Here is a 17,210-nt window from a genome sequence, read left to right as displayed (position 1 = left end):
AATTGAAAACTGTGCACTCGGTAATAAGGAGAGGGACATACAATCGCGAATAGATGTACGATATATATCTATTCTACAGATTGAACATAACCGCGGTAAGTCACGCTACGAAACAGTAGACGTCATGAAATTCAAAACTATATATATGACTAGAAAGGACTCTGGAATATTGAGGGGGACATAGCGCATGAGCTGTGGTCGTTACTCGTTTGATGCTCAGTTTCCACATGTACAAAATTGAGACAACTGTTGTTTAAAAGTATGTGATAACGGTAATACATAACGAGACCCTGGAACGGTTATAAATTTTTTTATGCCGAACGGGCGTTTCGCCCTTGGAAAGCTAAAAGTTGACTTTTTGCCCATCGCTTCCATTTACCTGGGCTAGATATAAAAACCTAGGGTGGTTGTCATTTTCTTTTTGCTGCGTTGTTTAGTGTGAAGCTTTTCAAGCTTTAATTAAATTAACTAATAAATATCAGAAATCGTAATTATTGCTAATGAAGGATGGTAGCAAATTACGGCTTCGTGGACTGTACTTTTTATTTATTTTACTATAACTAATGACTTGTTTCTAGCCTCCCAGCTAAGAAAATGCTACTCAAAAAGTCAGGCGTTTTATAATAAACATATATCGTGATGATTAAAGCAGTTTAGATCGTTGCCGTCTTTGCGCAATGAGCAACCACCCCAGCAAAGAAACCGTCGTTCGAAATCAATGTCTCGTTGCGTCGTGTCCCAGTAACGCTTATGGCACCGGATAGTTCGCGCCAAAATTTGCGCTGTTCCGTTGCAACATACACGAAGTTTAACAGAACTTACTGATGCAGAGTTGAAAAGTATCATGTGTAAGCGCTAAACTCTTATAAGAGATGTTTGTTTAAATCACCAGCCTTAGTTGCTGCTTAGTGATAGCTCTAGACCTGGCTTCGCCGACCGACTGATTGCTCTTCTACCGGTAAACGGGCGCTTCGTGCATCTTGCTGCTTCGTGCAGCTTGCCAGCAGCTTGCCACCGCCTCGCTGTGACGGTGGCAAGCTGCTGGCATTCAGTAAAACATCAAGGGTAAGGCATTGGCACTACTCACAACGTAAGGCATCTACCGCTAGCACTATCGCCATGGTGACGCTTTGTGTCCTATGCTGCTGCCCTCGCTGCTACTTCCGACACAAGCTTCCTCTTTTAGGTCAAACGTATCGTCGCCGTAATCATCGTTTTCTTCCGTCGACGCCCAGTGCGTTTAGCTTAGTTCCGGCTTGTTGACCGTGCCATTAACTGTACCATGGCAAAGTTCTCTGTTGAAATATGTAATACGCTATAGATTCTATTCATACTCATCGACTGAAAGGGTGACGGAGTACACGAATGACGCTGTTGACGGTGGATATGCTAGCAGACACCGCAGATAATTAACAGAGAACCATGCTCAGGGCGGGTCGACAGACAACACTGTGTCAAACGTACATATTTGGTCCTAAAGCTGCCAATGGCATTATATGATCATAGGACGGAAATAAACGAGGTTCCATAAAGGGCTCTTTTCTTTTCGACTGTTTAGACATAGGCGACTTAATACTGCCCCACTAACTGGAAATCAGTACAGTATACGAGTACCCGGTCATCTTGAAACTAGCATTGTATATGAGTAACTCAAGTGAAGTGTTTTTGGTAAATTTTAATATTAAAATAAATCGAAAAATACGGTAAGTGGCGCTTAGAAATCTAGTAAACGGCATAGTTTTCTATAGATGTTAAAACAAATAATTTAGTATGTTCTATAGAATAACTAACTCTACACACTTTTACCTGTTCGTTTATCTATTATAAGGTTTGTTGTTGTCCTCAGTTACAAGTGCGGTACCTATTGGCGATACTGTATGTCGCTAGTGTAAAAAATTGTGCCCTAATATTATGATTAAGTATTCGAGATAAACTAATCTTAATAGATTGAAATGACTTAATCATGAACTATATCTTGCTTATTTGTAGTTCGCATGGAGCATTCATCGTTCAACAAGGTAAATGTGAAGGTAACAGTTATATTAAGGTAACAGTGACTCGCTGGCATCAACAACATTTAGTGAATAAATATATTTTCTCTTTGAATAATGGAATCAGCTTTTCTTTTGCTGTCTCAATATCATTATCTCAAATCATGAAGCGTAAAGTTCACCAATAGAAGCAACAATTACGGTACTTAGACACCCCAAATTACGTGTAAATGTTTTTTATATCCACGCCGATCTTTCCGAGAGTTTGTCTTAAGCTAAGCCACTTCCTCAACACTTCGAATTCTAAATTAGAATAGAATATATAAAACTAAGTAGAATATATAAAACGTTTTTTTTGTGATTTAAAGATTTGTATTTTCTCTTATTCCTTCTTCGCCCTGCTGCCACTCTAAAGACAGAAAAGGTCAGATATGTCAGTTGCCGCAAGCCCGTGTGATGGAGTGAAAACCACAGGGAAGAGTCCGTTGTAATCTCTTACTCCGTTGTAATTTGTGAACAATCCTTAGGATAGACACTGAGCCTTGCCATATATATTATTTTCACTAATGTGGGTTTCGCTGAATGGGACGCATCGCTTCAGGTTTGTACGATGTGCACCGAAGCGCCTTTAAGCCAATTTGGGCTTTTTGTCTTCTTCAGAATATTTTATCTTAGTGGCGCGTCACACACAAGGATGTACCCAACGAACGAGCCACCACTGTTGAATGTCCGCCAAGCAAAATTCTTAATTGCTGAATCGTTTCGCCAACTCATTCTGGTCGCTGTTAAACGCAAAGATGCCGATATGCTGACGGATTAGGAAGACTTCACTCTCGTATATTATACGTCCCATGTACACTGTCGCAAGTGTTTTACCAGTACAGAAATTATGTTAACAATTGGATTTCCATTGAGAATAGCCGACTATAGCAGCGACTGCGAATTCAGAGTGTAGTTTGTCACATGCAAATCGACGCCAGAAGTATACTCTCGTTCATGATGTATAATTCGTAATGATCGATAATGATTCGTAATGTATAGGCCAAAGGCACTTAAAGCCTTCAATTTACAAATTAAGCTGTTTAATAAACTATAATTTGCATTAAACTCAATGGCAGACAATAGCAGCTCTCAAAAACGCTGCTTTAAATTATTGTAGTCATGCATACCGGGGTATGAAGACAGCGCTGGATTCCTCCGCATCAAACAAAGAATCCCACGGATACAAGACACATTTAGTAGTCTTCTCAATTAGCGTATAAGGCTAATATTTGTTTGTTAAGATGGGGTGATAGGCGATTGATGAGCATCCCGGTGATTATGTAAATTTTGGTACAAGGAAAGATAGTAGCGACAGTATAAAATGTATGCCATGATATGCCGTACTGACAAGTGATTAAGTGGGCGTCCACCGCAATTTACCTCATGCAAGGATGAGGAAAAAGCTAGCCGCTCTGATCAATGTTTGTGCGAACTGATCCCGATGTATGCTAAAACATCGCCCTGCTCCGAATAGAAAAATGCTAATCCGCAGGAACCCAAGTCAGCTTTGAAGAGTATAACGAATAGACGATGCATATACCGTTCACATCAAACTCTACAACTTTTTGCGAACTGTGCTCCTGGATACAGGTCACCACAGTACGCAAAATCATTACGAGACCAAATGATATTCAACTTAATGCTGGCTCTGCACAGAAGGAAATAGGTATCAAGCTACCTCTAACCGGTAAAAAGCAACGTACTCTGCTAGCACGTTGGCGCAAAGTGGACGAACAGGCCAGCCCACACTGAAGTCACGCATAAGGTATAAACAGCAACAATGCATTTATTACACAGGAACACGTCTAGAGGTTACATCATACAATGAGCTATACCGAAAGGTCAAGCACTATCGAGAAAATCCAGCACCAAAGCGGTTAAAAAATATTTAGCACAGGGCTACTGGAATCAACGTACGAAATAAGACACGTACAGTTTCAACGACGATTAGCAGTGCTATGGGTGAAAGCATTTGCTAAACCCGAAAGAACGACTCAGCCGCCAGCACCCATAGCAGTATATGCACTGCTCATAGCAACAGTGTTAACGAATTAAATCAAATGCATAACATAATTACTAGTCAGTTAGCTTATGCTGACGATTAGATCACTCTTGTGGCCCAGTTTTTAGTAGCAGCGACGAATCCCATAGTGATAGACTGCCGCGTCCGTGTGCACGATGTAGTCAAATTTCCGGGTCAAAGATTAGCTAACTAATGTAACACCTGATAAACAAAGCTGTAGGTGATTTTTGACATTTTGACTTCCATACTCTAATCCCTTTTATTGTAATGCAAATTGACTGATACTGTTATTAATAATATACATGTATGTATGGAATATCGGAGGTGTTCCGCAATTTTTTAAGTCTTAAATAATTGCTTTTGTTCCACCAAAAAAAAACCTTCATTAGCATTAAATTAGGGGCAGGCCTAGTTTTGTCACTCAAACACTTATAATGAAAGCTGAAGCTTTCATGAAGAAGCTTACAAGTTGTCAGTGCAGGCAAAATCCGCGCCATGTGTAATTGTCTCTACGCCGCTAACTCTATCAAACGAAACCCGATGTTTCAGAATTACAACACAAATATCGCAACGCCTCCGACATAGATTGAGTTATTTGACCTTCGCGGAAACTGCCATTAGAACTGCTTGCCTCACAAGGTTGCGTATTAGCCTTCCTTATGATTTGTTTTGGTTGCGTTTTCTCAGCTAACATTACGTTTCAAATCCGGCTGAGGGATGACCGCTATAGCTGCAGGCTGTCGAATATCGCAAAGGACGCCGCAGCTATACTATGCACGCGTTTAGTTAATTGCCATTGCTACTAGCGGCTAAGTCCACAAACAACTCTGCAAAGATATCTCGGCTCATCTTACCTGGCAGTACTCTACTAGTCGCTGCTAAGAGCAGAGCGGAGATCCGGCTGGCCGTCAATCTTCTGAAGAGTAGCCTGGGTGTTGTAGATTCATCGATGTTTCTGCCCATATACCGAAATCCGTCTTGTCATCGGCGTTGATTATCGTTACTTTCCCCCAGGAACGAGACTGGAAGGAGATGGAAAAAGGAGAAAGTTCATGTTTAGAAGGGGAATCCAAGCACACAGCCAAACGGTCCGTCTGGGCACCAACGCTGACTCTCTGGCAACAGTGGCTCTCAAGAAGACCTCCGCCTTCTGCATCGTTTACAGCCCTAATATTTTTCCTAAGTGCCGCAAGCAAAGTGCCTAATTGTCCACGATCTTCATTCGATTAGGACCTATAGTGGCCAGCCGGTACATTATAGCCTTGCGTGGAGCGGAATCCCCGATTCGCCTGGATCATCTTCCAAACTTCAAGATCTTGCTATTTTTATTTTAGTACTTTTAGCCACTAATAAATGCTTAATCTCTTGGGAAACACAGCTAATACGACTGTTTTTATGAAACCGTAGAAAATTACTAGGAAGTTTTCTGGGGACGTGACTGTTCCCTTGAGACTAATGATTTCGTAATTCAACGTGATCTGAACTAGCAGCTATCTGTTATGTAGTTTCTTATCTGTATATATCTATATGTACTATAATTGTTTGCAGGATGGCTTAGCTTTGTCGTCGGGAGGCAGAGACGAGACTTTCACGGTCACTTGCTCTGCGCTTATAAATTTGTCTCCACGGGACTCGATGAGCGTAAGTAGCTCGCTCGCCAGATACGGGCGTCGTGAATAAAAATAAAACAACAGGAAGTACGACCGTCGCGTATGACAGGAAACTAGTATTCTTGTGAAAGGCGATGCAAAACTAAGTTCGTAATCGTCATCTGACCGGCGATAATGACGGTAATCTTCTGAGCAGCCATCGGTAAAGTATTTCATTATTAAATCACAAACGCTTCAGAGTTATTACTGACTCATGATGAGGGAATGGTACCATTATCTATGCACAGCGTATAGCCTGTACGTAGGAAATGTTCCAGGAACTATTGCCATAGCCGGTTGTAGTGAGCATGTGCTGGAGGAGGCGAGAACGGATTTTCTCGTGTTTGCTGAGAGCGGTGAGTGTGTAACCAATCTTAGAACCTTTCCAAATCGTTAGAATTTGCTATAGATTACGGCGGCTAACGCGAGGTAGAAAAATGTATGTTTTTTTTATTGTTGTTGTATCTATTGTATCCGCTAGGAGTATTACATTTACTAAGTATTGTTTCAAATAGACCACATATCGTATATGGCGAAATGCCATACACTTTGTACTCGACGGCTGAACGTGATCGTATACCGATGTCGTTTTTCTACGTCGAGAAGTGGTGGCCATTTATGAACACCTTATAGCGCCTTTAACAATAAGGATTCGTACTTCTTATTCACCTGTTTCGTACGTGATAACTGACGAGAGAATACAACGAAGATGCACCGATTTTACTTACGTAAGACGTTCCACCAACACGGACAAAGATTACGATCACGGATACACTTGCTTAAAAAGCTCAAGCTTTTCACGAAATGAGCTTGCGGCTTAATTGTTAATAATGGCATCATTTTGATGTATATTTTTTGCTTTAGAACGAAAGAACTCGCTACTGCCACCGATTTCATCTCGACTGGTAGAGCAGTTTACAATAGAAAAGCTTGCCTTGTTTCATTCGCGTCGCCTTCGGCCAAAAAAATCGTACGTCGCTTTATATAAATACGGCACGGCGATTCACCAAAATGGTCAATATGGATTTACACCGTAGCATACAGGGAAGACTCAATGGGGCGTCAACGCTCTGAGGTTTCAACCGTTGGATTTAGCCACTCTGGATCCGCGATTCTGTTAGAAACCCACTCGCCTGGTTGGTCATCGGCCTGACGTGGAGGTGCTCTCACGTGGAAAAGGATGATATGCCTGTAATAGCAAGGTGATCTCAAGGCCATGATTTATTGGGGAATTGTTTTGATAAAAATGCAGATACAACTCTATTCCATGGAAGAACCCGCTCGTCAACATGTAAAGGTGTCGATAGATCTGTGTAGGCGAGATCGGCATACCGAGGCCTTGACTTTTCAAAATCCACTTAAATGTTTCCTGCTCGTATGTTTGGGGTGAGCAGCGGGTGTGACAACGTCAAGTTACACTTAACCCTAACATACAAGTCAGGGTATAATGAAGGCTGTTGTGATTCGATGCGGGAACAAGCAAGGCTTGCAGACATGCTTGCGTAAACATTTTTTCGTACGCGTGCAATGCAAACGGAAAGTTGTTCAATTGACGAACGGATCAAAGTTATTGAAAAAACCGTCGAGGAAATCATAATCTGATTGTTCCAAAGTATTGCGTATCATACTCCTGTAGACCGAATATTTGTTAGATATTTCCTATTATGAAATATTTTTCGGTTTATCTTGTACCTGTCGTTTATTTACGAAGGGCCATGATTGCCGTACCACAGCACACCCACATTATATTAGCATCGAGTTATCGGCGAATTCAGCCGAACTACGTAGGTTGTATTGCTCAAGTTAGGAAGTGATGAATTCTTTTATATCGATATCACTGAGGTGCGGCATGTGGACGTTACCGAAGGCTAGTTTTTTCTAGTCTTCGGTAGGATGGTAGGCTGGCAATAGTCGGCAGAGTCAGTAGAGAACACTGTCCGTATGTTGGAAACGCCGTCGATACTTACTCGGTTATCCAGCACCCACAGGCATTTCCAATGGCTATCTGTAATATGCTTCCGTGCAGAAATTTTATAGGTCGTATTTCTAATCTTTGCAAATTGACAGAGACAAATTCCCTATGCTGGGAATTGCAAAGGTTCCAAACTGCAGGTAATTTAACTGACTGTGAAAAATACTAAATGCACGGGCCGCTACCGCCTTATTTCGGATATTGGCTAGACACGTTGATCGCGTTTCCATGCTTCAAAGCTCACATCTAGCCTGTGACGCTCAATCAAGTGGCCAGTTCGAGCAGCACATCTCAATTAACGTATTTTGTGTATGAGTACACGATGGAAAACATCGTAAACGATCGGTAACCTTGTGCGTTGCTAAAAGCCGTCAGCTTTGGCAATTTCCTCTTTATTAATGGAGCCATCGCTTCCTAGATTGTGAGCAAAGATAGTTTTATCAATTCTATACTAGCTAAAAACGAGCCATCCTTAAGGCAAAGAAGCTTTGGCAAAAACATAAGCTCGTAAAAAAAATACCAAAAAAAACTATTAACCAGAAACTATTATTCATGTTGACGTTGCAGGAAAATAATAACGTACTTGGCCCACAACAGGCCGGTTGCGTCCTGTAGGCAACTAAAGAAAATTTGGCTAGTAATAATGCGCTAGCATGCCCCTGTCATGAAATACCTGTTTTATTTCAATATTTTGTACGTAATTACCTGGAGTTAATAAGTAAACAAGTTCATTCAAGTACCGATTAGATCCTGACCCGGTTTCATCTGTCACGTGCCGTTATGCCGCCTTTTGCCAGTGCTAGATTTGATTAGTGTTCCCTCAAAGTCTTCAAGTGAGGGCACCAGTAAAGTGTCGATCGGATTTTCCTCTACAGTCTTTGTAAATAATAGTGCCGACTCAAAATTCTTGTTAGAAAAGCTATTGGAAACTAGCAGCTGATTAACATGCGGCCGGTCCTAAATGCACTAAAATGACAATCGGCAAACTCGATTCCAGAGTTTTGTAATGTTGACCGTTGCGTAGTTGTATCTCTAGTCGTACCATTCTGTTGTTTCAAGTCTGGTCGGCCCGTAGCGCCGCATGGCTTGACTAGCGGTCAGTTGATGTACATCACTGCAGCATCTGAAAGCGCTGGTAATCAGGGCTGATTTACATCGTGTAAGCCAGTCTGATCAGCATATATTGGATTGTTTCCTGTGTGGCACGCTAAATAGCGATCTTAGTGAAATTTGGGAAATGCTGCTTTAACCTTGCAGCCACAAATTTAAGGCCACTGACATTTGCCACATAGGTAGCTGTTCAGAAGTCAGACGCCATTTCTTCCTCAATACTTTATATCAGGAAATACACTAAAAATATATTTAAAAAAGAATACATATGAAATGTTCATGCTACTAAATAGAGTGAAATTGAACCTATTTTGTATATAGGTTTATAATGCATAACGCCAGCCGTTAACGTGCCTGCGTATAACGAAGCCAGAATATAGCGTTTTTGTGCGCTACGTATTAAATGATCTATTTAATGCACGCATTTATGTAACTAACAATACTGGTTTCACCGATAGGTTGACAGCTTGTCAACGTTGCTGCCCGCAGTGCTCAGGTCCAACATATACCATATACAATGTGGATTATATGTATATAGATATATCATATACAATGTAGATATATATAGATATATACGATGTAGATTATGATAGGACAATAACTTAAATACCGCTATCCTGTTCCACCCAGATTTATTCTTGGTTTGTAATTTGTGCGCCATATTGCCGACGGCTTTTGGCACATAGAAATGATGAAATTTGCACCAGCCGTGCCAACTTAAGCATAATCCGTCAGTTATTATTAAATTGAACATGAGAATTGTTTTCTAGACTGTCTTAATAGTTCCGAAGATCCTAACGTCGATCTGTAAACGTTGGTCGAATTTACGAAGAGGACTCCACATGTTACTGGTTTTCTCCCGGTGAACAGTTTTTCCTTTTAGAAAATACTTATTAATCTTAGTGTTTCGTGCAAATGTACCAAAGGTGAAACGGCACGGACGAAAACGACAACAGAAAACTCATGGTGGCAAACAATAAAACAGCGATCGAGAAGTTGATGATTGTTGATGAAATGGGTTGAGTGGGCTTATTAGACTCCAATGCCTGCAGAATCGCCGGTATTTTAATAATAGTATGACGTATCTTCGATCCATAGAATGTATTTGTGTTTTTAGAGTGTTTATGTGGAAGTTAGTTTTATTTTGGCGATGAAAATGCTAGACGTAGCTTGTTGCTTTTTATCCGCACGGAAGCCTGATGTTTTCTGACTAACGCGAGGTCAGTGCGGCTCCGTAGCACTTATCACAACCAAGACGAATAGTAGTAAATGAGATGGCGTGGGCTTAGGTATCTTGGCTTAGATTCAGAATTTGTATGATTCTAGCAGTACGGATTAATATGCCTGCGCGACCAACATGCTCTTTTTTCTTTTATTCTTTTACGCTTTTATTGTAAGCGTAAAAATATAGAACGACGTGGCATGACCTGTTATAAAGTAATCATTTTTCGAACTTTATATTTTCTCCATATTTCCGTGTTTCGTGTTTACGTGAACATATAGCATTATCGTTAATACGTGTAGTCATTAATACTAATAAAAATTCAAAGCAAGCTTTACTGAAGCCATATCCAATTTTTTCGTCAGATGTATATAGTGAAAAGCCGATTACACTATAATACCCTCACTATAATACCATTAACACAAATATATAACCACCAATCAAACCGTGCTTATCGGTGACGGCCGGGTTCTGATTGTGGCTCGTAACACATTGAACTACAGCGTAATCATAAGAACAGCCTGCTGTTGTTGACTGGCGACGAAATACGAATAAACGCAGCATATCAGGGGTTACCTCAGACTCCTACTCCGCACTATGTACTTTAGAGCAAATACAGGGACTTCGAGTGACATAAAATTTTGCCGTTAGCTACCAGCTCAAGGGACATGGTAAATGAAAGGCTGCACTAACTATGCGCCTGTACGTGTATATATCTATTTGTATTTTGACATTATTGATGTGTTTTTGTTCACTGTCTCTTTTTAGCACAAATAGAGAAGCAAGGGAACATGAACCAGAGACTGAGAGTAGACTAGATCATTATAGGTGCGTTAGGTGACATCGTCAAGTGTACTGAACTAGCGCCCGAAAGGCGCGTAGCGTACGTTTATTACTAGTTCGCTGTTCATCTGTCGCCATATTGTTATCGTATCTAGAGGGCGATGCTGATTAAGGTTATGGGGATGGTATGCTGAATGGGGATACCGGACGTAAAATTCGAAATACAGAGGGTCGAGGCAAGCGCATTTAATTCGACGCCGTTGCTACTTTTTTATGTTAGTATCTTAATAAATGCTGCAAACAGCTTCCGTATAGTGGCTGGAACTCACAAGAACCCCGATAATCGTGGCAACAGCACCTACCTTGACGCGTATATATCGTCGTCGTGTATATGCGTCAGAACGCTGGCGACAATAGTACAGACAACAACGAGACCGACAACGACGCGCGCTATGGTGTGGCTAAACCACAACACGGAAATACGCCACGCAGTATACAAAGTACACTACAGATACCTGTAGATAGCCGATTCAGCAAGATTACTTTGATGTTCATTATAAGCGTCATCATTCAGAACGGGTGAGTCATAAAGATGTTGTAGGACGTACTTTTCAATAGACAAAGAATAAGCAGCTAAGGAGAACTTTTTTAGGAAAGCCTAAAGATCCTTCAAGAAAAACCAAGCGCAGTGATGATGCACAAAGACCCTCATAGAGATATATATATATTGATGAGAGTGGGTTTCGCTTATTATCATTTTGATGTTAGTCGTACGTAATCGATACGAGGAAATGTTTTATATTGTATGATGAGCGTACGGCTAAGTACGAAACAAACCTCGTACCGTGATAAAGGTAATACGCTTCGATTCTAAACAACCTGTTTTGAGGCCGGAGAGGGTTCTCAGATACGGAAAATGCAATAATTCGTTCTTCTCATTCGTTTGTGTAATTCGTGAAGGTCTGAATTTATCGGTGATGTTTTATGTGTTTTATGTTTTTTTATGATGAATTTGCTCATTTTTTTTTTAAATATATGACGAAATTCTCCATTCAGTTCAGCAAGCTTTAATTTTTGATGGAAGATTTCATATTTTGATATAGTCATCTTCCATGACATTACCCTTTCTACGTAGAGAACTACGCTAACCAACAGATAGATCATTCGTTAAGCAGCTGGTGAATTTTTCACAGTTACTTAGGACAGAAATACACGAGTACTTTCACGATCTATTAAAAGGCTGAAAAAGTGAATTTTTTAGTTTTTCTTCTAAAAAGCTACAGATGATTTTATTTTCCTCAAACTAATAGTTTGCTATCGTTAAACATCAAAATAGACTATCCTCAATATCTAATGTAGCTAATTGTTGCTATAAAAATAAACGTGTCCCGAAAGCATTATACCATTGGCATCAGACACGTCTTTAATGAACGAGCCAGCTTGATACGCTTCGGTGGCGTTGACTCATCTATTGACGATTTTGATCGAACAACTGTTCTAATCAAGGCCTGGTTCTGGGTCACTGCTGATACGGTCAATATCACGCAGATCACACCCACGTCATCGGTGAAGGTGGTTTAGTCACGGATGACCCGTTTCCTCAAGTACTGTCCTTCAAGTATTGTTTTTTTACAGTATTTTTTTCAATTTATGGTTAAATCTTTACACTCGTGTTGTCCCATGGAGACCTGTCTAGGTGATCTTAAATAAATAATGGCGTGGATTTAATAATTCCATTAAACCTAACGTCCCTAGGCAGAGCAGATGCTACTAAAGAAACGACATACTGGGCGAAGAGTTTGACTTTAATTTAGGGTAACTTCAACCGGCAATTTACACCCAAGCTGTTGCAAGAACCAATGGCTGAACATATAGTCCGTCCCTGTTTCCTGTACTTAACAAGGTACGGAGTGTTCCGAAGCTATTTAGTTAGGAGGCAGGTCGGAACAACCAAGGTTGGGCGCTTTTAAACATAATATTCTATGGAAATTTTTGCTACATTATTCTGTTTACCTGTTCAGGAATTTAGGAAAAATAGTTTTCCTGTAAACTTATATTAGGTACCAGTGTCTTTTTGGAAACGAGGAAAAAGGAACCAGACAGAACTCCACCTTAAGATCTCAAGAGAACTTCAAGGTTTTGACGAATTGAGTGTTTGTTTTTCAAAAGTCTCTTTTTCTCGCATTTGTTATTTGTGTCTTGTTTTGTTTAGCAAAACATGACTTTATACAAATTCCCAGTAGAAAAACAAAATAGTAATCTCAAGAACAACTGTTCAGTATGTTGCACGGCCCTCTTTATATAATACCACACCGAACTAAGGTGGCCATTTTGCCATACACAGTAGCCATTTTGCGCCAATATATAATGACCATTAGAAATGGTGGAAAATACGTAAAATAAACAACTTTAAGCTTCTCTACTTTATTTAACCTTTATCCAGACAACAAGGCATTCCACTAGAATTTTATGTGGACATAGGAGATGAGGACTATGCATTGGTATATTATAGAGACTATAACAGCGACCGGTAGCAGTATGGATCTCATCACTCACCAGAAATGTTCTACTCGGTATGCATTTCTTCCTTAATTTCTTTGGAGTGGTATTGTTTGAACGAATTTTCGCATAATCGACGCGGAATGATTAAAAATGGTCGTTACGATCAATGTAAACCTGCTAAAGCTGCCTCTTGAAATTCCACGTGCATGCTTGGCTCAAACGGCGAAATTACTTTTTAGGAGCTGCTGCCACTCTAAGCTCCATCACCGACCAGTAGACACTATACGATTTAATTTGTGAATTAAGGTTTTTTTTATATAGATTTACCACTACTTCCGATTTTCTCACATGCCTGAAAAATCTAGACGAACCTAAACAACTGAACTGCAAAAATCACACCGAAAACGGATCACGAATAAGTATTTAGTATCTTTCTTTTTAGCCAATACCTTTCCAGTTGCTAATTTTTTATTCATATTTACCCACAAAATCCCTTCATTCGCTGAATGAGCACACGATTCTTCAGCCAAAATAATGAGGTTGTTTGCCATAGTTATCATATAAGTGGCAACCCAATTTTACGCTAGTGATCCGTCTCTGGCGATGTCATCCACCATCAACTCTATCAGTATTTTTAGCGTTATCCGGCCATCCACTCACACGAACACAGAAACATGCGAACATAGAATATACAGCTATTTACCAACTCACTCGCCCGATGACCCCTTTATAGCAGCAGAATTGGCGTGTCGAGCCGCTGGGTTAAGGCTTCATCTATATTCACGTTCGCGACGCTACCGAAAGACACCACATCTACACAGCTGCTACAGAGGTAAGATTAGAAGCAACATCGGATAAAGTTAGAGCTGCGATAACTTTACATCGTTACTGGTAACTCGCTTTCTGGCTTTCCCGCGAGGCCAGCAATTTCTATTGCCCATTTAAATATTTCGAATTTGATGTCCGATGCTGCCTCAATTAAGTTTGTCCTTTTTATTCTTATGTAACTCGAAGTGTTCAGCGCATCACCTGTCACCGATCTTCCTGTCTCTTTTGTTCGCCTTTGCCTCCGTAAATTTAGATATCCAGCGATCTGCATTTCTTTCTTGCTATTTCTCACTATTTTAGTCAATTTCGTTTCTGGATTTTTTGCGGTTGAAATTAATATTTAAACAATTTCAAAATATCAATAAAAAAATCATAAAGTGCCCGTCCAGAAGGAACCGTTAGCAAAGGTACTGAAATGTGTGACACCGTATAGTACCAAGGCACACTCCATCACATCTTGTACACACGGACTTGCGTCGAGCAAATGAAAATCCGTGTACCACATAAGATGTGATGTAATACGTATACGCATGGGAAAGGCGTGACGGTTAGTTTTGTGGGCCACTCTTAAAGATTCGTTAGTCATCGCCCTTGTGCTATGAAGATCTAGATTGATCTTCGTACCGTTCGTATAATGAACTTCAGTAGCGAAGAGTACGAATCGGCGTCTTAGATTCTTCACAAATAGCGGTGCATAAGCATTATTAGTATTTACTTCGAACATTCTTCCTATACAATTGTTGTTTTGTACACAAACATGATATTTAGTTAACAAAAAGGGGTAATGACGATAATGGTGGGGAGTCCGTTGTCGCAGGCGATCAGGGCTGCATCGATGGCCGCGACTGACGGTAATACGAATATGAACGGTGAACTCCCGTGGTCTTTCCGATGGTCCGCCACAGAGGCTAAAGCGTTCGAAATGGCAGTTCTGCTATTTCTGATACCGCCAAACTAAAAGATGAAATTTTCAACAGCATACTAAGCCGTCTACCCCTTATGTTGACTTTCTTTATGCACAGGTACACCATGCCGCTCTACCTATACATAACACAATCATGACAACTATCCACTCAACATTTATGCTGCTGCATGAGTTGCGTTTGTTTGCCGTTCTGCTGGCCACTTTTAGATTTTAGACAAATTGCTATAATCAAAATCAAACGTATTCGTCTAGGACCGATAATTTTAGTAAGAGGCTTTGGGACCGTCATTTGTATTAGTTGCGTATAGAAACAGCTAGTATCTAATGCCGGCAGGCAAAAGATCATTGGCGGTTAATGCTGACTGAAACGGTTGTAATTTTTCTCATCGTAGAATGTTTTGTACATAAATCTGTCGCAGGTGGAATGCTACTGGAAAACGAACTTTTTTTTCTATATTTTGTATCGACTGCAATGGAAGTCAACCCGTTTACTTTCGGAAAAAATGTCTATATGAAGATAACTACAGTTTTGTCAGATGCTTAAATGGGTTTTAATAGATATGGCGTTGTACTTATGTTATTATCTGAAGGAGACTCACTAACCGAAGCCCGCTGCGCGACGGAAATGTTGTTTTCGACTGCTGCCGTCCCTTTACGTGCAAATGTTGTGCAGTAATCAACGATAGGCCTTTTTGTGACGTGCGTTTGAAACAGAGACAGTATGTTGTCATACAGTGGTGGCTCCGTGACTCAGAGAGCCGTCTAGCGTTTTGACTGCCGCTTGCGGAGTTCGTCCTATTCAGCATCGAGCGACGTACACAGGTTACAGTAACGCAGTTTTTTTAACTGAACAAGAATAGGGCTGATCCTGATTCGACTGGGCTTGACTCGCTGAATATATTTAACTCGTTTGACAAAGCGGAAGTAATGTCATAACAATGAAAAAAAAGGTGGAGTAGTAGGCCAAAACAGGCTTCTGTTTGTTATAGTTGAATATATTAAAACATCGTGTGAGTTTCGTAGACCTCGTGGACGCGAAACGGGTACTGATAGATAGACAAGCAGGCGAAACAAATACAGTGAATAGTGGACGGCGAGTTGAAATCAGTTTGGCAATAACCCATTTCTACTCTCGTAACCAATTGAATATTTATAATCATCATAGATATATTATAGATATATATGTGTGTGTTTTATTTTAACGCATTGGCTTGGATGGCTGAACCTTTGGATGAGCAAAGACTGCGGAAACTGTGAACTGCAACAAAACTAGATATATATGTATACAAAGCACAAGCGTGGAAAGGCTTCACTGATTTTTTTTATGAAAACAATCAAATAGCATACGTAATTTTAAAATTATGCTGTCTGTAATGCATTTAAAATATACAAAATTTGTTTCTCTTGTTATATGTCTTTGTTCGAGATGTTTTACAACTAGCACTTCTCAATAAATTCACCAGTATCAAGTATTTAGAATAAAAATAATTCTCTGAACGAATTAGCAGCCACGGACTGATGCTGAGTTTTTAAGGCCAATTTCACGACCATGATTTGTTGTCGGACAAAATCAAAGTAATCACAATGAACACCGGGCACTTGTAACACGAGTCCAAGTTATTTATTGTCTGGAAGAATTGTTGTACAATACAAAAGTGTTCTTTTGTTCTGTTAAATATCGGTGTACTGCATACGTGTACATATCATGAAGTATATTCGCACGAAACTACATACAATATATGCATGGAAAGGAAACGACTTTTCGGATTTAATAAAAACTCCACACAAAAAAATCTTTTATTTCACATCTCATGATTATGTAGAATATATCCATATTTGACTACGCCTGCTACACTATGGCTTATGGCTACCTCTCCATGAACTTATAGTGTTACTTTCGTTACTGAATGCTACCTTTGGAATAAAGCATTTATTATTTCTGTGAGTTGAAATCTCACTTTCAACCAGATCCTGTTGTGATGACCGGAATTGTTTCAAAGTGAATAGAACTTCGGTTAATTTATGAACGTGCCTTCGTTGTCCGAGGTCCAAGGAAAAGTTAATTTTTCTTCATCATTTTTTTTTATATATTTGTTGATTACTACTCATCCAGCACAGAACAAACTTTATTTTATGTCATGCGCACATTTTTTATTTTCGCAT

At 40.1% G+C, this 17,210-nt stretch overlaps 1 protein-coding gene across 1 annotated transcript; it reads left to right on the top strand.

The window, feature by feature from the left end:
- Positions 1-11,160: 11,160 nt before the first annotated feature.
- LOC111265860 (uncharacterized) lies at positions 11,161-16,847 on the top strand. Its single transcript, XM_022842842.1, has 3 exons — positions 11,161-11,371; positions 14,028-14,126; positions 15,638-16,847. The coding sequence occupies exons 1-3, from the start codon at positions 11,184-11,186 to the stop codon at positions 15,819-15,821; spliced, it is 471 nt and encodes a 156-aa protein (XP_022698577.1). The 5' UTR covers positions 11,161-11,183; the 3' UTR covers positions 15,822-16,847.
- Positions 16,848-17,210: the final 363 nt, after the last annotated feature.

Source organism: Varroa jacobsoni, unplaced genomic scaffold (assembly GCF_002532875.2).
Source record: "Varroa jacobsoni isolate VJ856 unplaced genomic scaffold, vjacob_1.0 scaffold_1019, whole genome shotgun sequence".
NCBI classification, from domain to species: Eukaryota; Metazoa; Arthropoda; class Arachnida; order Mesostigmata; family Varroidae; genus Varroa; species Varroa jacobsoni.
The sequence above is the reverse complement of the archived record's forward strand: the minus strand, read 5'-3'. Positions and strand labels throughout refer to the sequence as shown.